The sequence below is a fragment of the Sciurus carolinensis genome, chromosome 8 (genome assembly GCF_902686445.1).
Source record: "Sciurus carolinensis chromosome 8, mSciCar1.2, whole genome shotgun sequence".
Lineage (NCBI taxonomy): Eukaryota > Metazoa > Chordata > Mammalia > Rodentia > Sciuridae > Sciurus > Sciurus carolinensis.
In genome coordinates, this window is record NC_062220.1 from 23,892,952 (window position 1) to 23,920,514 (window position 27,563).

The 27,563-nt window shown below is 44.2% G+C and overlaps 1 protein-coding gene across 2 annotated transcripts; it reads right to left on the reverse strand.

The window, feature by feature from the left end:
* Positions 1–1,647: 1,647 nt before the first annotated feature.
* On the reverse strand, positions 1,648–25,813 carry Cpa4 (carboxypeptidase A4). Of its 2 annotated transcripts, none has more exons than XM_047561524.1 (11): positions 25,743–25,813; positions 20,682–20,763; positions 20,129–20,263; positions 18,615–18,713; positions 15,811–15,912; positions 14,481–14,582; positions 13,637–13,747; positions 12,475–12,565; positions 10,545–10,744; positions 9,420–9,504; positions 1,648–3,135 (listed from the first exon to the last, which is right to left on the reverse strand). In XM_047561524.1, exons 1-11 carry the CDS (start codon positions 25,808–25,810, stop codon positions 2,948–2,950), a joined length of 1,263 nt encoding a protein of 420 aa, XP_047417480.1. In that variant the 5' UTR covers positions 25,811–25,813; the 3' UTR covers positions 1,648–2,947. The 2 variants fall into 2 exon arrangements, with proteins under 2 accessions (XP_047417480.1, XP_047417478.1); XM_047561522.1 differs by having other exon boundaries at positions 10,545–10,747.
* Positions 25,814–27,563: the final 1,750 nt, after the last annotated feature.

Consider the following 27,563-nt stretch of genomic DNA (forward strand, 5'->3'; position numbering starts at 1 on the left):
TGAGCAACCCCATCTGACCAAGGGCAGTTCTCTAGAAAAGGATGAAGCCTTGGATGGTTGGCAACCGACACTCACTCACAGTACCTGGGGATCAGTGCCCTGGACCAGGAAGAGGCAGTCTGGGCATGTCCATGACGTCTTGCTCTCCTTTTTACATAGTTTAATCAAAACATGTATGTAGTCCTTAAAACTGTGTATGTGTGTGTGTGTGTGTGTGTGTGTGTGTGTGTGTGTGTTCAGTTGTTTGGAACTTTCTAGAAAGGAAATCAATCACATTGCATTTTGTTTTGACTGGCATATAATATTTTAGTAGGTGACTATACCACACGTTATTCACCCATTCTCCCACTGATGGTCTTCTGAGTTATTTCTAGGTTTTCACTACTATGAACAGTGTTACTATTCTATATATGTCTCCTATTGGATAAATCCAAGAAGTTCTTGGGTTTATTTCTGGGATGGAAATAGCCAGATCATAAGGTGTAAACTTTAGAAGACAGTGTTATACTAATTCACCTGCCCACTAATAATGCCTGAGATCCTGCCATCTACATCCTTTCCAACTTTTTGATTTTTGTAAATTAAATGAGTATAAAATGGCATCTCATTGCAGTCTTGTTCTTTGCATCTTCAGTCACTAATCATCCTTTCCTATGTTCATCAGAGTATCTGCTTCCTCTTATTCAAAATGTTTCCTCGTATATTTTACCCGCTTTTCTATTGGTTTTTTTGTGCTTATTGATTTTTTTGTTTGTCACACGTTCTTTGCTGTGTGTATTATGAATACTGTAGATATCTTCTTGTACATTTTAACTTGTTTTCTCACCTTGTGGACGGTGTCTTTTACTGATCTTGATTTTATTATAGTCACAAGTATTGTTTCTTCTCTTTTTATGGCTTTTTATGTCTTGTTTGAGAAATCTCTCCCTTAAGGACTCGGAAGGACAGTCTCAATCCAAGGGCGGAGGTCACAAACAGAACCAGGGTACAGGCAGATCACAGAAGCCAGCACAGTCGTGCCTCCCAAGGCACCGTCCCATCTGAGAGAGCCCTGACTAGCAAGCACAAGTGACCAGCTGGCTGGCTGGCAGGTGTGTTCTGGTTATAGAATTAGATATATCATGCTATTAGAGCTGGATGCCATTAAAAATTCTAATCATAGACTGTAATTAACTTTCCTTGCTCTGACGCCCACTCACTAAGCAACCTTCTGATTATCATTTGGCTTCCCATGTATCTTGCCTACAGGGAGAGAATGTACTGAGAATGTACTGTTCAGGCCGACGTGAGGATCCAATCCATTAAACAGTTACATGCCATGATGTAAATTAATAAATTCATATTCTGATTTTATCATCTGCCTCATCTGGGCTCCGAAGGCGTGAGTCAGCATCCCCGGGTCTAATCAACATGGACACTAAGAACATCAAGCTTCTGGGCTGAAAAACTAAGAACCAACCCCAGACCTGAGTGAAATCACCAAGGTAACATTGCCCTGGAGGCCCCTCGGCCTGATGAAGGAGGCTTTCCTACATGTCATGCGATACGGACAGGGATTAAAATTGACGTTTGACATTATAAAGGGCTGCATATTCAAAACCGTGGCTCGGTTCCATTCAGGTGAAGGCGAAGAATAGGGGATGATCATGAGACTCATATTGAATATTTATTGGCTTCTGAGCACACACCAGATGCTGCACAAATCCTAGGCAGAAGGTTGAGATTTACAGACATGTTTGAAAATAGCAAAAACATAAACAAAACAAAACAAAAAAAGGACAGATGGTACGTGCTGAGGAGATGGAACAAGAGGCATCTGACTGATAAATTCTTGTTCCACGTAGGTACTTGTGGTCTAGGATACACAACAGAAGAAGGCAACTTTAAAGACCAAAGTAAAAGAAAACAGAAGGAAACGCAGGGTACACCAGAGCACAAACAGGAAAGCACTGAGGCCGTGAGATTATCCAGGCCAGAGGAATGATTTAGGATGTGAAGGCTGAGGGCAAGATCTTTGAAGTAAGTTCAAAAGGCAAAGTGGAGATGAGTCTGTTAGGACAGATGGAGATAATTGAGCAATCCTGCAATTTAGTCCACCACTTCATCCATGATCCTGGGTGAGTGGCACCTATAGTGACACGGATCCCCTTCTGGGATCCCAGTAAAGAGAAGAAAGTGATAAGAACTGCAGTATCTGGAAATTCTTATCTAGTGACGGGAAGAGAGTCTCTGCTTTGTATTCAGGCCAAATAAGAGGGAGGGGGGACCTTATAGGATTTGTTGCTCAAAGAAAGATATGTTCCTAAGCTGGGCATGGTGGGTGTGCCTGTAGTCCCAGTTACTCAAGAGGCTAAGACAGGAGAATCATTTGAACCCAGGAACTTAAGGCCAGCCTAGGCAACATAATAAGACTTTATCTCAAAGAAGAAGAAGGAGAAAGAAGGAGAAGGAGAAGGAGAGGGGGAAGAAGAGAAGAATGTTTTGGAAGGACTGAGAGAAATTCAAGGAAGCTCTATGTCATCTTTGAGACCCAACTGAAAACAAGCATTGTCTCCCATAGCACTCCTGTGGGACACCCACCAGAGTCAGGTGCCTGGTTTGGCTAGATGTGAAGGAGCTAGAGAATCACCAGAGATGTTCTTTAGCTCTAGAAATGAGGTAGAGGTATGCTGCCCTGCACGCGGCCTGCTCAATCAGCCATGTGGAAGGAAGGTACAGCCAAAAGCTCAGCCAAACAGCAGGTCTAGGCACAGCAGGTTAGCAGAGGTGCTTCTCCCAGGTACATCACGGGAGGCGTGAACTCCAAGGAGCAGGGCTGCAGAGGGCTGGCCTGTGTTCTGTACGGAGCCAGAGCGCCCTGACTCAACGTGAAGGAATGGGCTCCTTTAAGAGTGGCCTCAGTTGCTGTGCTTATGGGTACACAGAAGTGTAGACGGGGGCTCCTTGTCTAGTAGAGCTTGTCCCGCACGTGCTTCATGATGGTCTTCAGCCCCAGCCAGGTCTCCTCTGCAGTAGGGATGATCTGGTTGGCCGGCAGGAGGAAGCCGTAGTGTCCTGTATCTCTCAACTCAAATGTGAATGCATACTTGATGCCATTGTCATATGCCCAGTCGATGCTGCTCCCGCTAGCTGGATCTGGAAGTCAAAAGAACAAACACCAGTGAAACCCGGTTTCCTTCAGGATTCCACAGGAAAGGGCCAGGAGTTCTGCCTGCCTGGAGTCCTTTCGGGATCCAGAGCTCTTTCTACAAGTCATCAGGCCGATGACACCTAACCTCTGGCTCCAGCCATAGGTCTTAGAATGTCCTGTATCATGAAGTTCTATGCTAGTCTCAAATCAAGAGATAGGAGATCCTTACACCCCACCTGTCACGAACTCACTGTGTTCGGTCCTGCAGGTCACTCAAAACCAGGCTTTACAGAGAGGGGGCGGGGTCAGCAGCACCCAGGGTAGCCCTAACAACCCTGGTCTCCTGGAAATTGTGTCCTCGTGTTGTCCTCCTCCACATGGAATAGGGCTGGCTTCACTTGTGCCACTACCAGAATATGGCAAAAACGAAACGGTCGTGAAAGACACTGCAGCTTGTCCTGCCCTCTCTTGGGTCCCTTGCTCTGGGGAAAAACAGCTGCCATAATATAAGAAGCCCAATCAAGAGGTTAATGTGGTAAAGAACCACAAACTCCTAGCAATACTCAGCACTAACTCACCAGGCACCCAAGTGAGTTACCCTACCAGCAGATTCTCCAGCCCTATCGAGACTTTAGTCAACTGCCGCCCTGGAAGATATCTTAATCCATCCAAGACTCTGAGCCAGAACCACCCAGCTAAGCTGTTCTTAAATTCCTGACCCACAGAAACAGTGTAAGAAAATAAATGTTTATTGTATTAAGCTGCTAAGTTTTACGATTTTTTTTATATATACAGCAAGAGATAACTGATACAGAGACAGGAAGAACATTCCTTGAAAATTCCCTTTGCCAAAAGGCCTGAGAGAGACAGGAGGCCTGTTTTTCTGCTTCTTCCCAAACTCTACCAGAGCAGAAATCAGTTAAAAGTGCAAAAGGTAGATGATCTTGAATAATAAAATAATGATGTCAATAGCAGCTATTATTTATTCAGCATGAGCCAGTCATTATGTTGGAAACTTGACATTTATGATCTTGCAATCTTTAAAAACCAGTGAGGAAGGTATTGCTGTCCTTATTTTACAGATGAGGGAATCCAGGCTCAAGAAGGGTAATTCATCTAAGAAAATATGAATGGAAAATGGTAGCTCTGGAATGTAAGCCCAGGTCCATCTAATGATAAAGCCCATGCTTTCTTCAACCGACTTCAGGTTCATATGCTTTATTAACATTAAATGAAAATATAAATGTCTGTTAAATGAAAATATGGTTCTTTTGCCTTCCTATTATTTCCGTGAGTTGTTTCTCAAGATGGCATGTGCAATTTTTCTAGAGACACTGCCCGCACGGACATTACGCATTCCCTAAGGGTACAAACAGGCTGCGCTCCACTCTCAGAAGTCCTTCTGTGGTTCCCACAGATTTTCTACCCTGAGAAAATGCTTCAGCAAAAATAGATGATAATCCCAGAAGCTTCTAGAGTTTCTTTATATGGAAAGCTCAAGTATTTCAGAATGCATTGAAGATTCTGTAATGAGGCAAAAAAGCATCTGCTCAGAGGTCAAAGTGATCAAGGTCATAAGCTTCACTTTATTCCCTGCTCAATGTTCACCTCCTATCTCATTTTTCCAGACACACATGGGAACATACTACTAACATTGTTCTGTATGCTGTGCTTTTCAACTAGTAATTAAAGATTATTCCCTATTAGCACACATAGATCCACTTCATAGCATTTCATCATATGAATATACCAAACATGCTTTTATCTGGCATGCTCCTGATGGACAGTTGAGATGTTTACCAGTAATTTGTGATGATAAATAATTCTTAACACTTATAAGTTACCTGTGAGTCAGAACTTGTTTCCAAGCCTTTAGTAGATCAGAATAAGTGAAGAGAAGCAAAGGACTGCTGGAGGCAGCTGGCCCCACAGCAGTGCAAGCCAGACAGAAGGAAGGAGACGTTACAAACTCTAAAAAGCAGACATAAGAATTAGACAATGTGAAGCTGATATCAAATCCAGACAAAGACACATTGAGGAAAGAAAACTTCAGACCAGTATCCCTGATAAACTTAGATGCAAAAATTCTTAACAAAATTCTGTCAAATCGTATACACAAACCTATTAAAAAGATAGTGCACCACGATCAAGTGGGGTTCATCCCAGGGATGCAAGGTTGGTTCAACATACGGAAATCAATAAATGTCATTCATCACATCAATAGACTTAAAGTTAAGAATCATATGATCATTTCAATAGATACAGAAAAAGCATTTGATAAAGTACAGCACCTCCTCATGCTCAAAACATTAGAAAAAATAGGGACAGTAGGAACATACCTGAACATTGGAAAGGCTATCTATGCAAAGCCTAAAGCCAACATCATTCTAAATGGAGAAAAACTGAAAGCATTCCCTCTAAATACTGGAACAAGACAGGGATGCCCTCTTTTACCACTTCTATTCAACATTGTCCTTGGGACTCTAGCCAGAGCAATTAAACCAAAGAAATTAAAGGGATACAAATAGGCAAAGAACTCAAACTATCACTATTTGCAGACAACATGATCCTATACTTAGAGGAGCCAAAATATTCCATCAGAAAACTTCTAGAACTAATAAATGAACTCAGCAAAGTAGCAGGATATGAAATTGACACTCATAAATCCAATGCATGTCTATTCATAAGTGATGACTCCTCTGAAAGAGAAATTAGGAAAACTACCCATTCACACAATAGCTTCAAAAAATAAATAAATAAAATACTTGGGAATCAATCTAACAAAAGAGGTGAAAGACCCTTACAATGAAAACTACAGAACACTGAAGAAATTGAAGAAGACCTTAAGAAGATGGAAAGATCTCCCATGTTCTTGGATAGGCAGAATTAATATTATCAAAATGGCCATACTACCAAAAGCAGTATACAGAGTCAATGCAATTCCAATTAAAATCCCAGTGATGTACCTCATAGAAATAGAGAAAGCAATCATGAAATTGATTTGGAAAAATAAGAGACCCAGAATAGCTAAATCAATCCTTAGCAGGAAGAGCAAAGGAGGAGGTATCACAATATCAGACCTTAAACTATACTACAGAGCAATAGTAACAAAAATGGCATGGTATTGGCACCAAAGTAGACAGGCAGACCAATGGTACACAATAGAAGACACAGAGACAAACCCACATAAATACAGTTATCTTATACTAGACCAAAAACATACAATAGAGAAAAGATAACCTCTTCAACAAATGCTGCTGGGAAAACTGGAAATCCATATGCAATTGAATGAAATTAAACCCCTATCTCTCACCCTTCACAAAACTCAGTTCAAAATGGATTAAGGACCTAGGAATTAGACCAGAGCCCCTGCACCAAACAGAAGAAAAAGTAAGTCCAAATCTTCATCATGTCAGTTTAGAACCTGACTTCCTTAACAAGACTCCCAAAAGTGCAAGAAATAAAAATAATAATCAATAAATGGGATGGAGTCAAAACAAAAAGCCTTTTCTCAGCAAAGGAAACAATCAATAATTTGAAGAGACAGCCTACAGAGTGGGAGAAAATCTTTACCACATGCACTTCACATAGAACACTAATCTCCAGAATTTACAAAGAACTCCAAAAACTTAATACCAAAATTACAAATAACCCAATCAATAAATGGGTTAAGGAATAGAGCAGACACTTCACAGAAGAAGATATACAACAATCAATAAATACATGAAAAAATGTTCAACATCTCTAATAATTAGACAAATGCAAATCAAAACTACCCTAAGATTTCATCTTACTCCAATTAGAATGGCTATTATCAAGAATACAAGCAACAATAGGTGTTGGCGAGGATGTGGGGGGAAAAGGGACACTCATATATTGCTGGTAGGATTGAAAATTGGTGCAGCCACTCTGGAAAGCAGTATGGAAATTCCTTAGAAAACTTGGAATGGAACCACCATTTGACCCACTATCCCACTCCTTGGCCTATACCCAAAGGACTTAAAATCAGCATACTACAGTAACGCAGTCATGTCAATGTTTGTAGTAGCTCAAGTCACAATAGCTAGATTTTGGAACCAACCTAGATGCCCTTCAATAGATGAATGGATAAATAAACTGATATATATACACAGTGGAATATTATTCAGCTATAAAGAAGAATAAAATTATGGCATGTGCAGGTAAATGAATGGAGTTGGAGAATATCATGCTAAGTGAGATAAGCCAATCCCCAAAAACCAAAGGTCAAATGTTTTCTCTGATAAGTGGATGCTGATATATAACCAGGGGGTGGGGGCGGTAAGGGAAGAATGGAAGAACTTTGGATTGTGTAGAGAGAAATGAGGGGAGGGAGCCAGAGGAAGGAAAGATGGTGGAATGAGACAAACATCATTACCCTATGTATAAGCATGAATACACAAATGGTGTGACTCTACATCATGTACAACCAGAAAAATGAAAAGTTATACTCCATTTGTGTACAATGAATCAAAATGCATTCTGCTGTCATGTATAACTAAATAGAACAAACTTTAAAACAAAAAAGAAGAATTAGACAAGCCCAACAGGCAGAGGAAAATTATCATTCCAAAATGGCATAGTAGGTCTACAGAACATAATAACTAATGTTCAGGAAACCACTCAATCTGAAGAAAGGGGCTTAGGTCTCTGCCACATGCCTAGTTTAAGAAAGTGGGCAAGTACAAAGTCCATTTTAGAATTATTTTCCCTTAAAATGGTTAGTCTAAGAAAAGGCCCAGCACTTGAAGAAATTAATGCCAACTATTTATGTAGTACATGCCAGAACCCTTGGGGTTAGAGTGTTATTATACAAAAACTGATTGCTTTTTGGAAAGCAAGGAGGGCAGAGAAGGCCCACAAAGAATACAGAAGATAGGCTCTTGAAAGAGGTGGTAAATGTTACAGCTCCTGGACTTGCTCAGGAGAGCCTTCTTCCTCTTCTGTGGGAGGCATCTGGTGACTCTCCCTAGGCTTGGGCACCACTCAGGCTAGGGAAAAGTATGTGTTTGATGTGGGAGGACAAGCCATGATTTAAACTGGTGTCTGACTCAAAAACCAGAACCCTGTTGACCTACGAAGCTCTTTGAGAAGACCTCTTCATCAGGCTGCTAGCAAATCTCCTTAAGTCTCTTCAGTCCCTGGCTGAGTTCTGACTAATTAAGCAGAGGGTGAAGAAAGTCTCCCAGATGTGTACTCTGAAGAGTTCCCATTTAACAACACTAATAACAATAAACCATGAATAATTAATGGATTGTTGCTGCAATTAGCAACATAAACACCAGCCTCCTGCTAACTGCTTCATGCTGCTGGTGGCATATGAAATAGAGACTAGGGTGCTAAGATTCCAGTCCAGAGTGGGGCCCAGCGGGTGGGATGGAGCACTTCCCAGAACAGGAGGTCTCAAGGGACCCCAGGAGAGTGCATCAGGTAAGGTGGGACAGTGAGTTCCACGCCCCAAGAGGAAAACAAATAAACCAGCATGTGTTTCTCGGGACTCTGAAGGGGACCAATGGTTGGAACGCTGCTTACAGAGAAGGCAATAGAGGGGACCAAAGGGACACTACCTTAAAAGGGATCAGAGTTCTACTTCCCCTGTTTATGCTCACATTGACATTTTCTGTTTACAGCTGGGGTCTTGGACTATGATATTTTTTCCAACAGGAACATTTGAAAACAGACTCACCAAATAAGGGAACTGGTGGATTCTCAGCAGGAATTGAGTGAATTGCCCACTCAAGAGAAACCAGAACAAGGTTATTTCTTCAAAATGAGACTGTAGGTAATGAGCCTCAACACCAGGTTTGGGGACTTGGCCTTCTGTTGTTGTTTGTTTTGTTTTGTTTTGGGCTAGATGCTATGCATTGTTGGGAGAACCACCCATGTTCATTTCTAATGAGGGGAGGGGGTCTTCCCTGCACCGCTACCAGGACCGCCATCTGTCTGCCAATACAAAGATGGGTTTCCTTTGAAAATGGAAGGATGGGTTTGAGGAATTTTTGATAAGCTGGGTCAGATGAGGAATGCAGATTCTACCAGCCCACAGGACCTAACTCATCAAGGGCACATGATAAATACCAGAGCATGGTGGTGAGGTTGATGAAGGTGACTGCCCACGATGGCTGTCACATGGGCTTGACAGAAAGTCATTCTATCACTACCCAAAAAAACCAGTCAGCAACACAGGCAGGCTAGCTGGCAGCGCCCTCCCCTCCATTCCCTGTTCCTCTCAGAGCACTCTGAACAGCTCATCTGCACAGCCAGTACTCACACACAGTGGTGCAGATTGGGCCCACTTGGTACTTAGTGCCCGATAGAGAAGCCAGAGCTTCGGCTGCACGCCTTGCCACATCGTCCTGGGAAAGGAATCAGCAAAGTGGGTTAGAATGGATCCTGAGGCCCAGGGTTGCCCCGCTGTCCTGCACTGCATTGTTTGGAAGAGTCTCAGCCCTCCCCCACTTTCCCCTTCTGGTCTCTTCTCTCTCACAAACCAGACCCAAGGCTGGACTATCAACTGAAGGAAGAGACTTGGTTCCCCCAATCCTTCTCCACCACATCTTCAGTTCTTCCATCCAGTCTGGGAAAGGAGGTAAAGAAAGATGGAGGTGGAAGATCCATAATCACTCTGAAAGCATGGATAACTGGAAAGCTGCATTCAAGCTCAGCCCCTGGTGAGAAATCCAGTAAAGGTACCACCACCTTGCCATATCCTGAGGGAGGGGAATGCCAAGTGTTTCAAGAGAAAACCCTTGAAGTACTGGCTGCTTTAGAGTGGAGGAGGAGATAGGGCTGTTCTATATAAAGAGGACCAGAATCTAATCCACATCCTGCCCTAAGCCCGGGTGGGGCATCCTCAGCCCGGAGGCTAGCAGGTTGGCAGTAGCCTGGGCAGAGGGGTGTGGTCAATCAGACCAGCACAGAGGCAGTGGTGTGTAGATGCCAGCCCTGCTCCTGCCAATCCCTCCCAAAGTGTCCTCCCCCAATTCTGGGGTGAGTCACTGGGTGTGGCACAGAGCACCACTAGCTGTGATACACACCCTCCTTCACTTCTTCATTAACCAGAGTAAGGGCATCTCCCCGCCTGCACACCACAGTGGTGACCACAGTCCACGGCAGGCAGTGGGGATGCACCCTCCAGTCAGAAAAGCAAGTGAGAAGGCGAGGCAGCGTCAGGGGCTGTTCTTGGAGCTCACAGCACGCCCAGGAGTAAGAGGGGCTTTCTCCTGTCTCCTGTAGGTCTGATGGCACATCCCAAAGGGCAGGGAGAGAAGTCTAAGCTCTTAATGAAGCCACCCAGGCTCCCGGACTTTCCCTCTAAAGCTGTAGATCAGTCACCTTGGCAGCACCCAAAGGGTCAAGCAGGCCCAGGGTCAAGTGGAAGCCAGCCATCACTCACCAGTTCCTCAGCATCTGGGGCCTTCTTGACAGTGTATCCATAGGGGTACATTAGCAGCTGTGAGTAGCTGTGCAGGTCGATGAAGCATCTGAAATTTCCGTGTTTTTGAATGAAATCTACCACCGATTTCACCTCCACTTCAGAATTGGCATGGGGGCCATGGTACACTTCGGAGCAAGGGTTATCACTGGCTCCCTCTCCTGCTGGGGACAGCCAACCAAAAATAATGACCCACAGGTCACGAAAATAGAACGAGGGTGCTAAACCCCAAAGAGGGGCGGGAGGTATTGGCACTGGGCAGACCACTGCCAGACACCCCAAAGAACTAGTCCATAGTATGTGCAGACTGCAAGGAGGAGGCCGGGAGGGCGGGGGAGGGTATTACATCCACCATGGCTGAGGAAAATTGTTGGGACTTCTTTAAATGGATAGAGTTGACCTTATATTGTGCCAATAGCAGTTGTCATAAATAATTAATATCATGCTTGAGAATGAGTTGTAATTAATAAGTATTCTAGATAATTAATATGAATACCAATAAATAATGAAAATGACTCCATTTATTCTGGTGTCAACTTATTCTCTTGGTTCAGATCTTAATAGCCAACTGCTGCCAAAAATAATCTATTGTTGTGGCTAAAATCTCCTGGTTATTTGACAGGTACTTAGAAATATTGCCTTCTGTATTGCTTCACAACACAGCTCCCTGAGGTATCTGGTGTGTGTGTGTGTATGAGAGAGAGAAAGAGAGAGAGAGAGAGAGAGAGAGAGAGAGAGAGAGAGAGAGAGAGCACATGTGTGTGTAACACCCCAGTTATGGGAATATCTGGCTTAGCTTTCATGCCCTCAGTTCCCACATTGGTATCAGCCCCTTTCACTTTTCCCCAGTGATTTTTGGGGCGTTTCTATGCAAGTAAATGAAATCCATTAAAAACAAAACATCAGTACAGCTATGGAATAGTAAAAGATACCCAACTGGATTTCCTTATTTATTTATTTATTTATTTATTTATTATTTATTCCTTCCTTCCTTCGTTTCTTCCTTCCTTCCTTCCTTCCTTCCTTTCGGTGGCTGCGGGTGGGGGGGGAATTGTACATAGACAGAAAACCTTTATTTTGTTATGTGGTGCTAAGGATTAAACACAGTGCCTCATGCATGCTATGCTAGGCAAGCACTCTGCCACTGAGCCACAACACACTCCCTTAGATCCTAATTCTTATCAGCCATACGATCCTGAGATTGTCTCTGAGCTTCAGTTGTCTTATTTCAGGTAGTAAATCCACCCACTAGGCTAAAACCAAGATATATGTTAAAGTACTTGGCACATAGTTGGTATTTTGTAGAGGATGGTTTTTAAATAGCTGGAGCTCAGAACCCAGGTCACCAATTCTCATTCTCTCTCCATGACAGCAAGCAGCTGAGGTTCATATTTACATGTTAAGAATAACTGCTGGAATTTAATTTTCACAACATGATCGGGTCTATTAGGGTAACAGTGCTAATTGCTCCCTTGGATTCATACATCTAAGATGAGAATAGTTTTAAAATATCAGTATATCAGGTGTAGCTCTGTGGTAAAGCACTGCCTACCATACACAGGCCCTGGGTTCAGCCCCAGCACCAAAAAAAAAAAAAAAAAAAAAAATAGCATAATTGTAATCACAATGCAAAGATATACTCTGTCCCACTGTCTTCCCAGGAAGACAAAAATTACTCAGCTATTCCCTTTCAAAATTACAACAATAAAAAATTTTAAAACAAAACAAATAGAACACATCCTCCAGGAGACCCTCAGGGATGCCCTGAGTCTCCCAGTGAACGGAGCAATGGAACCAGAGTGGGAACAGGCTCCCTCACCACCAGCTCAGGACACCAGTGGGACAGGCTCCGCCAATGGTGGTGGGATTTGAAACTGTCTCTCCCACCTACCTGCAAAACTTGCATTCCAGTTTCTATTTGGATCAGTGCCAATGCAGCGGCTTCCAGGATTCAGGGACCGTGTCTTCCTCCATAATCGGTTCTGAAAAAGCCACCAAACACCCAGAGGCAGGTCAGTCTAGGGAAGCAGTGAAAGGTTTCTGGGGGGCTACACTGGAGATGAGCACCAGAGATGGGATGAGCTGCTTGCAGCTGTGCCTGGGGGAGGGAGGATCCGAGTCCAGTCCTCGCTGATGGGGCAGTTTGCGCTCATTCCCTCAGAGAGAGAAGAGTTTGCACTTTTGCCTTCAAAGAAGGAATGCCCCCAAAAATCCCCTAATAAGAATTATATGTGCAAGAACCAAGTTGATGCCTTCTGAATGCAATGAATAAATACTGGCTTCAGCAGAAATGAGACTCGGGGCCATGACGTGCCTGGACGATTACCTACACCTATTTCATTCATGCTTTAAAAGTCCATCAGACTCCCTCTGGGTTGGGGAATAAGGGAGTAAGTTAAACACAACAAAGATGCCATCAGCCAAATTCAGAATGTGAGACATTATACAGGAAATTACTCGGTTTCTCCAACAAATGAATGACATTTTTAAAAGATGAGTGGGGATGCTGATGGAGAATAAAAGAAACTGCAGCAACATGCAGATGCAATGTGCAGACCTTGTTGGATCCTGACTTCAACAAATTGACTCCTAAGAGACATTTTAAAGATAATTGGGGGTGTTAGATGATATTAAAGAACTTCCATTAATTTTTTAAAGGTGACAGCAATGTTGTGGCTTTCGGATTTTTTATTATTATTATCATCATCACCTAGAGATGCACACTAAGGTAGTTGTGGGTAAAATAACATGATGTCTGGGATTTGCTTTAAATTACATCAAGAAAAAATTGTGTGGGAGAGAAAAAAGATGAATAAAAGATTGAGAAAATGTTGATAATTGATCAAGGCTCATAATAGGGAGTTCCTTAAACTATTCTCTCTCTAAAAAAAAAATTCCCTTGTGATTCTCAGCTCTGAGAATGACTAGAATATGAAATCCCAAGGAAGTTCATAACATGCACATTAGTGGAAGTTCTCTCCAAGGGTACTGGCAAAGCTAGAAACTTGATAGGCAAGTTTCACTCCAAGTTCAGCCCATTCGGGGTTACTCACTTGAGTGTGTGTGTACACATATCCATCAGGATTGGCCACAGGCAACAAGAAAATATCCACTTTCTCCAAGATGGAGGTGACAGCTGGATCCTTCCCATAATCAGACACAATCTAAGCAGAGACAAGGCATTTGTCAGCTACACCCCAGCAGGCTGGGTTGCTAGGTCTAACGGCATGTTCATGAGATGCCCAGTGCCCACCAAGAATGGATGCTTCTAGAACATTGTCCGCCCTCTGAAGCTCATCCCCATGGCTGTCTGTAAAAGCCCTCCGAGCTCCTCAAGACCTGGGGACATGACTGCATGACAGCATCAACTGCAGTGAATCCTGGGGTGCTTGTTTTGTTCATTCCCTCCAAGAGTCGGGGGAATCACACAATATCTTTTAAGAATTTGAGCCCCCAGTGAAGGAGTAGGGAAGATATGACCTCCACATACAGGTTTAAAACACTGTTCCCTACCAACACAGGCTTAAAACACTTTCTGGAAGGGCCTGGAGGCAGCTTAAGGTCCCTGCTGAGGGCCTGTGGGACTTGGAGGGGGCCAAAGGCAAAGCTCATCTGACTAGTACTGAGTGCTTCTCTGCTCCCCTCACAGGGCCGCTGAGGGTCAGTGTCCCAGGCCCCTCTCTGTGGTTCCATCAGCTTGCTCGCTACCATTCTGTCACTCAGCCACACTCAGCTGGCAACAGGGCTTTGACCATTTACTTCTCCAATCTGAAAAGGCCCAGGCTACTGGGGTGACCAGAGCGCCTTCCCACCTCATCCCCAGGGCCCAGCCATGTGGGATGTTGCAGGGGCCCCTGGGGCCCGCCAGAATCCTTGGCTAATACCAGGCGACATAACCTTCCTTGCCGTCCAGATGGCAGTGGCCTGTGAGATCCACTCGCGGGAATGGATGCCTGCATTGAGCCAAATGGCCGGCCGCTGCTCGCCTCCTGTGCTAAACTGCAGAAGGGAAAAGAGACCAGAAAATGACCCGCCTGCCCGCGTCTCCACTCACCTCTCCTCTCCCCAACTCGCTCCTATTCATTTAATTCATTTAAGATAATTCAGAGACCAAATGTTCCTGAGGGCACTGTCTATTTATTGGGCTTATCCGTGACCAGGGAGCTTAATTGGTTGGCTGCAGCTCCGGGCAGCCTGAACCTCCCCAGCATTGGGAGCAAATGGAAAGAGAAACAATTGTTATTGTGGATTAGAATGCCGGTGCGATTAGAGATAATAGTATGTCTCTCGAAAGACCTCAAATGGTATCCCAACAGAGAGAGACACAAGGGTGCATGAACCAGGCTGTTTTGCTGATGCAATAAATGAATTCGGTTTTAAATTAGGAAGAAGAGGGCTTCACTATGGCTCTTTGTAAATGACAGTAATGAATTCTGGCTCCTGCCTTTGCCATAGTGTGGGGGCCCTGTGGGTCGTAGCTTGGTACTAACGAAGCCAGGATCTCCATCAGACCAGGCAAATAATCCAATTGTAATTATTTTAAAGAAACCAGCTCAGTGGCAGGTCTCCCCTCCCACTGATAGATAACTTGCTAAAAACCTGGGTTCTTTGGGGCTTATATGAAGCTAAGGGTTTGGCAATTCTGAGCACCATCAGTTGTTCCATGGTTTATATGCCCAAATTCCTTTTTATTCATTCAACTAGATTATTTATGTAATTTATGGCATTGTCGTAGTTCTCTACCTTCTTTGCCAATACAGACCTGAATCTGTTAGAAATATCTGGAAACTAGGCTTTGTGCAGCCAAGGATCAGAGCCGGGGCTTAAAATTACATCAACCCTAAAATTAGCTTCCTTGGTTGCTTTTCCAATAAGTAGCCCTAAAAGCAGACTAGCATTCGTAGGCCTAACCCAACTTATCTTGCTGTTTACAGAAGGTGGGGTTGAAGGCAAGGCCATGGCCTTTCTGAGAGCTTTCTGGAATGCTAACCTCTCTCCTCTGACTCTTTCTGTCAAAACTTAAAAAGGGGTGTGCTCCTTTCTACCTGCCTCACAAAAGCATGTGACTCTGTCAGATCGGATTCTAGCCCCGGAAGTCTCCTAGCCTCACTCTCCTCCTTGAAGTCAAGGTCTAAAGAGCTGTCTCTCTCAGGGACCCAAAGGCAAGTCCTGGACATGAGGACATGAGGAGCCAGTCAGGACGCTTTGAAGGGTATGGGCACCTCACCTTTAGGACATACATCGGCCGGTTTTCAAATGACTGTCCAATCTTCACCCTACTGGCCAGGTCAGGAAAATCTGTGGCAATGCTGTCCATCTCACGGTAAATCTGAAGTGTAGGAAAAGTGCACCCAAGGACATTTTTAGAATGTATTCAGCTCTCAGAGAACAAATCTGTGAACTTTATCTTATCACCGTCTTCGGGATTTCTTCTGGGCCCCTAACCTTGGGGTCGACCATATAATCGACAGGGAATGCTTATATAGGGAACTGCTTAAAGAGTCCCTTTCTACAATTTTCTAGAGAATAACACATTTCATTTGTCCACAAAATAGTAGCCCACCCACCTAGAGTGGAGAGGCTCAGATTAACAGCTACCACTACAAAGTGTGGGTAGGTCACCGCTACTCTGTGCCGTCTGGATTGGAACATCAGAGCAGCCCTATCTGGTCAAGGTTCTTCATAGAAGACCTCACCAAACATGCAATCACTTTCTCCACCAACGAAACAATCAATTTAGCATGTACCATGTTCATGCATACAACACAATATGTTATATGCATTATCTTTAAAGACACAGAGGTTGTAATAATTTCTCCTCCATCCTAATAGGCCATCTTGCTTACTGTGGAATAGGCTTTGGAGATGCTTTCTCTAAAGACTTCACCAGAGCAAGAGATAGAGAGCTGTAAATAGTGTCTAAGAATACATGACTTGCAGGAGGGAAAAGAAGTTTATTTTAAAGGGAGTTTATTCATTTTAGTTTCTCAAATCATTTGAAGGCCCAAAGAAAGGAAACAAACAAATCTGTTTAGTCCATAAGATTGGAAGAAGGAGCTATACATAGGAGCAAAATGTTCAATCAGTATTGAATAAAAACAGTATTACAGGGTTTGTGGACAGGCAGTAAATGGTAAATTTTGCAGAAGCAAGAATCCGCCCTCCAAACACACAGGCAAGCCAGAGAAAGTACAGGGAAGGTGATTTGCAGCCAGTTTGAAAGCTTACAGAGGGGAAATTGCAGGTGTCAGAGATGAAGAGGGAATTCACTACCAGGGTGGAAGAGAGGAGAGGAGGTTTCGGGTTCTGGGGGTTCACAGTCAACGAGGAAGAGAAGCAGAGGGCTTAGGACCCAGCATGGGACAAGGAGCTGGAACTTGAAGCTGGAGATGGGCATATGTGGTCACAAAAAGGGCTTGGAAACTCTTTCCCTAGAGAGCAGAGGAAAAGCAGAGGGGCTGCCCTGGGCATGAGAGGAAAGAGATTCACCCAGGAAAAGTTACAACAAGATGTTCCAGATGTGGAATCCAAATTCACACTGCCAACCACCAGCACAACACACACAAAGGATCTGGAACCGGAATGCCTGGCAGAAACAAAAGTGAAATTCCCACCAGAGACCTAAGAAAGCCGTGTGGTTGTAGGATATGAGCTTTTCAAAGATGTTTTTTGAAAGAATTGAAACAGGAAGGCTATGGCAAACCTATCCACAGCAAAAGCCCTCCCAGGGAGCAAGAATAGCTGGAAGCCAGACTACAGGGCACCTAAAGTTAGAGAAACCACAGGCAAGTGGTTGAGAAAGTGGAGCCCTGGCCTCCAGCAGGTGAGGGGATGGTCCCTCTGGATCCCTGGATGACATTTGCAACTGGTTAGTGGGGCTAGAGAGGCCCCACGTTAATGAGGCTCACGTCATGGGTTTGATCCCTGAGTGGGCCCTGAGCTCTGCTTTTGTCCATGGCCTGAGACTGAACTCCTAACTTTATCCAGCTGTTTTGCAGATGTATGTCATTGGTCACAAGAGGGATCAAGGGGCAGTGTGGTTGGAAGTGTACACAATAAACAAAGCTACTGACAATCATGGGAAAGAAGTGGAAATAGCTGGTCAACCTTCGAAATAATCCCTCATCTAGAAGAAAAACAACTTAAAGTATTTGTCTTGGGAAAAGCATGCCAGGAACACCATGTCTATATATAAAGAATGATACTTATTAAGGTGGATGAAGGAGAAGAACAATTTCGATATGGGGTACGTGCCTGAGCTAGCAAAGTTTGCAGACTAATGAAGGAGATACTGGGGAGGGCTGGGGATATAGCTCAGTTGGTAGAGTGCTCGCCTCACCTGCACAAGGCCCTGGATTCAATTCCCAGCACCATGAAAAAAAAAAAAAAAGAGAGAGAGAGAGAGATACAAGAGGACCCTAAAGAACTACACCATTCATTCAGTTCCATTCCATAGTCCCTCTTGATTTCTTAAGTTCCAATATCATATGAAATTATTCTGCTCCAAGTTTTTCATTTGAAAGTTTGGCTTACCTTGAAAGTCAGACATCTATATAAAGTGGTTTCTAACTAAACATAGCACCAAAATACATTATGGAACAAATATACATTATAAGTAGTCATGATAAATGAGTGGAAATATTTGGTTAACCTTGGAAATAACCACTTGTCTACTTGCCTGGAATAAGTAACATTTCATTCTGGGTGAGGGATTATGATGGGGGAGAAGAAGGTTGAATTACAAGGACTGGAAATGATTGCAATTATTTCATGGTTTTCTCTAAGAGATTGCTTGAGAAAAGAAGGACACATGTGGAAAATAAGGTCCATTTTGTGTTTCACCAGGTCCTTAGGTGCTGCTAGGAGTTAAACAGCCCATGAATTAGAAAGGAATTAAAGTATGCAAGGACTGGAAATGATAGCCCCTCAGTGAAGTGATATTGTGATGAAGACTAATACCTCCTAAGAAGAGAAGTTACAAAATTCAGGAGTCAGAAGACCTAGGCCTTAAACCTGCTCTGAAACACTTACAGCTTCCAGAGAATGGTAAGCCCCATAGTTGAAGGTGTTATTGCTCCGTTCTTGCCCTTCATTGTGTTGCATTTCTTCATCTTCATTATCTAAAAGGGCCTGAAAACAGACACAGCAAAATGGTGACGTGATCCATGGATCGTGTTTCTCCTGCTGTATCTTGGTACACAGGCTGGCCAAGATGAGGCCTCCTTCCGCACTCCAAGCAGCACAAATGTCAAGGTTTAAAAGGGGATCACATCACTTAAACTATACAAAGGGAAGATTAAAGCACAGGGAAATATAAGTTCAGGCTGCCTACTTCTTAAAGAACTTTTGTACTTCATCACTACATCACATGATAAGACCGTATTTCTAAAGGGTGAAAATGCATTCCACAAGGGTGGGACAACAGAATGACCAGTGTTCGTTTCATCGAGATCTTCATTCCCTAATATTCTTGGTTCTGTTGAAACATTTCGGTATACAAAAATACTGCAACATCAATGCCAGGAGAAAAAGCCATCATCATGTGTATGCTGGGCATCATGATGCGTGTGGTACAATTTTAAAAAATGAACTATCCTGCCCTTTGCACCAAAAGTAAAATAAAGGGGGGTCAGATTTCTTTAAAATATCTATCAAACTTTACTTCTCGGTGTCCAATTTAAGCCACCCCATTGAAAACCCACTTACTCCTTGGAAGCAACATATGAGCTACTGGGTTTTTCTCCAGTATGAAATCTCGAGACATCAGCCTGCATCTGGTATCCAGTGCCTCTGAAATGCACAGCTTGGGAAACCATTCAGAAACAAAGAAATTCTTATAACCACTCATACTTTGAAGGTTCCTGGCAGATGCCTGTGACATGTGAGGATGATTAATAAGCTCACAGCTGCTCACGCCATCAGGAAACTCCCGGGCCAAATCACCAATTAGTCCATAACCCACCTCGGTGAAGGAGAGAGCATGAGCCAGACACTGTCCTGCTGTTCGATACAGGTCGTGGGGCTGGATGGTGATGTTCCCTCCACCGGGGACTATTGGGGACTTCCTTGCTTTCTCAAAAGGGCATTTCTTATGACTGGTCTCCAATACCCCCGACACCCCACCCCTGGCTCCTAACTTCAAATAAGAAAAAGGAGAGGGACTGATTACTTTCTATGGCGTGCCAGATACTGTCAGACATTTTGCATACATTTAACTAAAGAATCTTCCAAGTGAACTCCATGAAGTTAAGTATCATTATTACCATTCTACTGATGAGTAAATGGAGGCTTGAGAGTGTAAAAACTTGTCCAAAAACACAGCACTAGTAGTTAGCAGAATTGGAATCTGGGGCCAGATCTCTGTTTCCCTGTCTACTTACAATGCTGTTCCTCTAACAAGTCACTGCAATTTGCTTCTATTTACCTCAGCTTCTTCATCTTTGAAATGATGAAAGACAACACAAGACCTTGAAAATCTCTCAGGTCCATTCTGGACTGGCCACTTGGTCCTATGCAAGACCAGTGAAAGGCCATGTTCTACCTACCTGTAGATCATCAATTGTCACTGAATACTCCAAGCCCTGGGACTTCAGGAAGGATTTGACTGGCTGCAGACTGATAGACGGGACCAAGACATCCACAGGCCGGCCCAAGGTGGAGGGAGATTTCCAGAAGTTGAGCTGAAGAGAACAGAAATGAAACCAGATTCAAGGACAATTCCAATAAAACACACAGTAAGTTCATTCTTCTAGCACCACGGGAAGGTAATCCTCAAGGGGCAGAATTCTGCCCACATCACAATTGTAGCAGGTCAGATCCACTCAATCAACAGTACCTGGTAGAGTTCAAGAAATAGTAAGTCAATGGCAGCTAGAAGGAAGGAGACCACAACTCAGGCCTCCTATCTCCCCGGACCACACTGCTATCATCTATAACTCTTCTTCCCCATTCAACCTTCTTGATTGTTTAAATGGCCTGTTTACTAATTCAAGATTGTACACAGAGAATCTTCCAGAATAAAAATAACATTGCCAATAGTACAAGATTCCTCTCCCACCAAAGTCAAAATAGTCAAGAGGACTAAGAAGCAGCACATACCTTAAAGTTGTCCGAATGCACTAGCCAAGTCAGTTTGCTGACCTCGTCTCCATTTCTGACATTAATCCTAAAAACTTGGTCCCTGGAGAAGTGGGGGGAAAAGCAAAAGATAATGGGGAGCTTTCAGTTGGCAAATAAACCCCAAGCCCACTATCCCAGACAGAACTGGGCCGAACGAGAGGAAATGGTCTAGTCTTTGGTTATAATGTATAGCCATTAAAAATAAGACTACGTGGCAGATATAAGAAAATGCTTATGGTATAACTTTAAGGGAAATATTAAGTGAAAGAACAGGACACAAAATTGTATGTGTGCCATGACTGCAAGTATGGAAAAAGCAGATGCACTGGAAGAAAAACAGACAACGGAAATATCCCAAATGCTGACAGCGCTCAAGTTCGGGTCGTGGGATTATGGATGACTTACTTTTTTTCCCTTGTATCTGTTTTCTGTAATGTGGTCATATTACTTTATAATGAAAAACATATATATTTTTACAGAAAGGAATGTTCCTGAGTTACATGCAAAGCTAACTCGAGACATAAAGAAGCCCTTCTTCACTGTCAGGGTGAGGGCTGAAACCCTGGTGGAATCTCCAGGCTGGGAAAGACTGGATGAGGGAGCAGACCCTCCATCCTGGGAAGCCAGCCTTCTGTCCACTTAGAGAAGAAGGGAGAGGCTGGGTGCTCGCCGTTCCCTTCAGTCTCAGAGTCCAACACAAACCTCCATTGGGAAGGAAACTGAACATAGCCCAAGGTATGAGGCTGAACTTGGGATTCACTGCTGCCCACGGGGCCAGAGAGGGCCCAGGAGGGGCCTGCGAGCCGCAGCCCCCTTTGCCGTTTTTCCTGCACTTATTTTGTATATGTTATTTAGCTTTTGCAGCAGCAGAGGAGAAGAGCCCCCAAAGTCCTGCGTGGGTGGGAGAAGGCTAGGCCTGAAAAGCTGCCTTTGTGTTCTCGGCCTGCTCAGGGAGCCAGGGGAGCCATTAGGACGTTGCTAGGTGACGGACCAAATGAATCCGCACTCGACGCTGTCACATGCGTCATCCCTTTGACACGAGTGAATGCGGGAAGAGCTGCTGGAGAGGGCTGTGGGCTGAAGGACCTGTTGACAGAATAAATGGCTCTGTCACAGGGAGCTAAATGTGCAGCCTCACGTGGCAACCCCGCACCAGAAAACCAGTTCAGTCTGGATGGACCCTCAGGGTTTCACTTGGTTCTGGAAAGTTCCGAGGGCTCTGCACAGGGTCTTGGCCAGCCCCAAGGAGTTAAGGCTCACTGCAGGTAGCTGGTTTGGAGAAGATATCAGTGCCCAGCCTTTTTTTCCCCTCCCACCTAAGCCAGTCCCCTCAGGGTCCTGGAGGTGGGCAGCTAACTGCTGCTGAGGGCCCAGGTGGAGAAGCCCTGGCTAGGCAGCTCTCCGTCTGAAGAGGCTGTGGTTTGAATATGGTCCGAGTGTTCAAGGGTTCAAGTGCTCAGAAACTGGTCCCCATTATAGCCATGTTGGTAGGTAGTAGGAGTTTTAAGAGATGGGGCCTACTGGGTACCCCAAAGGGTTTAATGTTGATCTTACAGAGTTAATCCCAAGGCAGCGAATTACTATGAAATGAGTGACCCTGGTCCCTAAAACTCTGGTCATGTGACTCCCTCTCACACATGCTCCAACTATGATGCTGTCCACCCCGCTGTGATGCAGACAGAGGGACTCTACCAGTGACTGAACAAATGAGGTCACCCCATCTTGGACGATCAGTCTCCAGCACTATAAGCTAAATAGACCTCTTTATTCTTTACACATTACCCAGTTTCGAGTGTTTTGTTATAGCAACAAAAAATGGACTAATACAGAACCCATCAGGTTTGCTAAGAGTTGGACTACAGTCCTGGGAAAATGGAGAGTCAGACCAGCATTTCCCTGACACAGGCAAGAAGCCTTGGTTGCAGGGAAAGGAGGATAGATTTAAATCTGAAGGGAAATCCTTACTCCTGATTGAGGGCTAAGAGTAGTCTGCTGAATTCATATCCTGTCATAACCTACCCCCAATACCCCAGAAAAAGTGGTGTCTTCAAAGTGAAAATTCTAGAAGAAGCCTGGGCATTGGCAAAACTAGGCATTTATAAAAGAGTACTAGCTAGAGCAATCACAAAGAAGGAGGGGTTAGAGAAGGAATGAGCAGAGAAAACAAAGAGGGACAGAAGAGTCCACAGCCCATTTTCTCATGCCCTGATCAGCCAAGCCACAGAGGTTAAAGAAGCATCTGTAGCGTGTAGGAGGTGGGGCAGAAGGGCTGGCACAGAATGAAGTCCCCTCCCTCTGCCTCTCCTCCAGCTGTCCCCACCCTCTGGGTTCCAGCCACACTGAAGTCTCACCTTTGCCCTGTGCTCTTGCCCTGGTCTACCTCTGCACACCTCGCTCCTGCCCACAATCCCACTCCTTTTCCTTACCTTTCTGGCAATCTCCCACCTAGTCTTTAAGACCGACTCATATTACCCATGAAGCTTTCCCTAACTAGAGGAGGCAAAGTTAGGGAGAGTCTTCAGAGAGTGCTAAAAATTGGCAGTGATATTAGGATTTAACATCATCTTTATGAATGTCAGTGCATCAATACCTAAAATCAGAGCGTGTGCCACACAAAGGACAGACTTTCTTGCCCTCGTTATCCTTGTCCCTACTTGGAAAATGCCCACTCCAGGTCATGAGAGTGTAGATGGTTGAATCCTCCGCTACCTAGAAGGGCGTTCAACCTTTACTGTGAACTCTTTCTGAGGAGGGAAGATTCTCCTGGGAGAGGGGACATGTTGCAATTTGCAGGTTGCCATGTCCACCCCTCCTTCTCCACACCAGTGTTCTGATGGCTCCTACAGACCTCCTCAATACCCACTACCACCCAGCTGCTGCCAACACCATGTTGAGGATGTCCTCTCACTGACCCTCACACCTCTCCCAAGCTCTGGACAGTCAATAACTGAATTGGTGACTGAGCTTCTATCCCTCCCCTTATTATCAAACAGGCCGTCAAGTGGCTCATTCTTTGTGTGTCTCTCACCAATGTCCCTAACCAGGCTTAGCAGCCACCATGAACAATATGGAGACAATTTCCCAAAACTCTTAGAGGCCTGCAGGCTACTGCAGGCTACTCAAACCAGTTCTGCAACTACTTCCTGTTCTCTCCCTGCCCACACTTCCCAGCAACCTGGCTCTTGTCCCAAACTTAAGATGACCAAAGACCAGGACATAAGATAACAGCAGTACAAGAGAGACTGGGCGGGTAGGAGAGCCAAGTGAGGAGGAAGAAGATGGTATGATGGGGAGAAACCATCATCCTCACAGCCATCAGGCGACCTCTGTCCTGGCTTCCTAATCACAAATGCTTGGAGACCAGCTTGCCTGTGCTCTGAACGTTGGTTGAGCTGGGTAACCATGATAGGTCACTGGGCCCTAGGGAGGATGGCTGCTCCTTTTCTGGGTTCCCTACTATGGAGTGAGGATAACACTATTGGTTAAAACCATCTGCAACCAGCTCAGGTACACAGCTCTTTCTGCCCAAACTCCTGCAGTGAGCAGTCTAGGCCCTGCCATCTCAGCCCGGGTGCCCACTGCATCATAAGAAGGAATGTATCCTGAGAAATAGAGATTTTCCAGCCACACACATAGCTGCGGTGGGAACCTGACAGCTCCATGCGTCAGCCCACACAGCAGCAGGTGTAGTAATGACACATCTACTGCTGAGTTGCCTGTGGAAAAATCTCCTTCCCTGGCCACCTGCTATGTCTAACCCCTCCAAGCTACTTGGCAGTAGAGACACAGGTATGAACAGAGTCATGAAAATTACTCAATCTCATATATGTAATTGCTTCAGTAAATAACCCCAATGTCTCTTTAACCAGATAGTATAATAGAAAGTAAACTAATAGTTACAGATAGACCAGTGAGCTAGAGGATTCTATTTGGAGATTAACTAGTGTTACAGAAAAAGTGTATGGGCTTTGCATGCCGAGTTCCAGCTCCTCTGCTTACCAGCTAAGTGGCCTTGGGCGGGTTCCTTAACCTTTCTAAGGCTGAGGTTTTTCATGTTTAAATGGAGGAAAATAACACCCCTGCCTGGCAGAGTTGTTGCATGATCCAAAAGATAATGTACATGAAAGCTCTTTGCATTATGCAGTAATGAGTTATGATAAGGCAATCTTCTAGCAGGGCCCCACGGCATCTCTTTCATCTCTCCTACCTCCCAAATCTCCTCTCTGCAAACCTCCAAGCATTGTGCGTGGAGTATGTTGAGCATATGTGCACACACACTCACACACATCACACAGGTGTGTGTACCTGCATGTCAATTTTCATAGCTGTAGCTAGGGAAAAGTCCCTTAAACCTTTAATGCCAAAGCACCAGCTCTACACAACCTTCACCGTTAACAGAGAGGTGAGACCAAAAAGCTTAAGACCCAGGTTTTCCTTTTAAGCATGGTGGAAATTAGAAATAGATCATTTCTGGTCATTCTTCGTAATTAGAGTGTAAGAATGCGGGGCATGGCGGCACACATCTGTAATCCCAGTGGCTCATAAGGCTGAGGCAGGAGGATTGCAAAGTTCAAAACCAGCCTCAGCAACTTAGAAGTCCTAAGGAACTTAGCAAGACCCTGTCTCAAAATAAAAAAATAAACAGGGCTGGGGATGTGGCTCAGTGGTTAAGCCCTTCTGGGTTCAATTCCTAGTACCAAAATAACAACAACAACAACAACAACAATATCAACAGTGTAGGAATAAGAAAATAGAGGATGCCTGAAACTGACCTTACAAATAAGAAGTAGGAGGAAGAGGAATTAGCAGATTAGGGAGTTGGAGAGGGACTGTAGAAACCAGTAATTCTGACTTCAGAAGAAATCAGGCCTCAGAGTCTTTGTTCAGTATGACACAGAGAAACGGGGATACAAGCCCAGGTCCTCCTGCCCCAATCCCCCACCTCCTGAAGTATAATGACAAGCTATTCATTTTTAATTTCATTTGGCCCTCATATTGCTGAAATAACCAAATAAAATAATAAGTCCAAAAGGAACTTACCCGAAAAACTTTTCTCGGCCACAGATGCTTGACCCAATAAGGGTCACGAAGAACAGTATCCACCTCATGTCCCAAAGTGACAGTCACATAGTGGCTGAGTCAGGCTGTATTTATAAGGAGCCTGGGGCAGACTCACATCCTCAAAAATGCTAATGTGATTCCCAAGCACCCTTGCAACTCTGACAGGGACAGGCGGGTTCCTACCAATGCCTCCTCCATTCCTTTCGAGTGATAAAGGCTGAGCCTCTTCATTTACAAAGTCAGAAACTTGCTCCACGGGCTGGAAAAGTCTGGGCCAAGGGTGCCATGTTGCTCATCGCTTGGCATCTAAAGAACATTTTTGAGTAAATAAAAAAGTCCCACGGTGGTGAATGGAATTTATACTGACAGGAGAGTCTAGATTGTAAACCTGGGATGGAGTTACCTCTAGAGTTAAAAAGTGAAGAAAATCAAGTGACCCAGGCCAGCTCTGAGACCACACACTTGACAAGTTCTTTCAGAAAATTTCACCAGAGCATGTCATAATGAGAAGAGTTTGTGACCTCTTTTATAGACCTGAGGCCTAATTCTTATGAGTCCCTTGAGAAAATAGAAAGAATATGTGGTATATGGCATAGAGAGGATGTGTTATTCTGAATAAATTATCACTTTTCCTTGGGATTTGAACAACAGATAAGGTTTGAGGAAATTATTAATAATAAAACTTTCTTAAGTTTTGTTAGTCTTTGACTCTGGTATCCTTTCTTTCAAGTCTCAGTGGAATAAATGGAAGACACTCATAATCTGCATGACTTCTTCATGGGCTCCCAGGCCTTTGGGTCTGTCCCTAGATTCCTAATTTTCACAAGCCTTTCCCATCCCATATCCCCATGGGCTATATTCTTTCTGCATCTGCCCAAGGACAGTGGATATAACCAAGGGTGATGGTTGGGAGCCTTAAAGGAAAATTATTCTGACACTTGTTTAAAAGGTAAGGAAAGCTTTATTCAAGATAATTGCAGAAGAGGTCATGAATATTGCAATAGGAGAGGCTAACCGTGCTTAAGTCCAAACCCAGCAAAGAGAACAGAGTGAGGGGATTGGTAGATGGAAAATCACTAAGAGGAAACACCAAGTCAGGGGGATTCTTGCGAAAGTGGCCTAACAGAAGTCACGCTAAGGGGCTAGGGTTATGGCTCAGCGGTGGAGCGCTAGTGAAGCACTGGGTTCTATCTTCAGCACCACATAAAAAAATAAATAAATACATAAAGATGTCCACCAACAAGTAAAAAAAAAAAAAAAAAAGAGTCATGCTAATGGCAGTCCATGGACTTACACATCAACAGTGCAGATCAAAGATCTTGATCAGATATCACAGTCAGGGAATGACTTAGCAGGGTCTTTGTTAAGACTTACTCTGACAGGGCCCAAGACAAAAAGAGGACACCAGGGGTTGGTGTGGTAGCTCAGTGGTAGAGCACTTGTCTAGCACATGGGAGGCACTGGGTTCAATTCTCAGCACTACATAAAAATAAATAAATAAAATAAAGGTATTGTGTCTGTCTACAACTAAAAATAAAAAAAATTAAAAAAAGAGGACATGGAATCTAAAGCACGGTCCATGAGAGACCCTCCATCAGGGGTTGTGGAACTATCTTCTCTGCCTCCCTCAGGGCTCTTGTGTCCTTCTAACACTTAACTAAATTCCCTAATCCATTATGCCTACAACTGAGGCTGGGCTGGACTTCATACCTCACCAAGATAGAGTTCAACTTTGAAGGTAGTAACAAGAGAAACTGAGGGATTGGGACCGTAGTTCAGTGGCAGAGTGTTTTCCTAGCA

Coding starts and splice junctions, on each gene's coding strand:
- Cpa4 (XM_047561522.1), bottom strand. CDS start 25,810: ATGAGGTGGATACTGTTCTTCGTGACCCTTATTGGGTCAAGCATCTGT. Junction 20,764..25,742: donor GGCCGAGAAAAGTTTTTCGG/GTAAGTTCCTTT, acceptor CCACTTCTCCAG/GGACCAAGTTTTTAGGATTA. Junction 9,505..10,544: donor CCCCAGATGCTGAGGAACTG/GTGAGTGATGGC, acceptor TTCCTTTCCCAG/GACGATGTGGCAAGGCGTGC.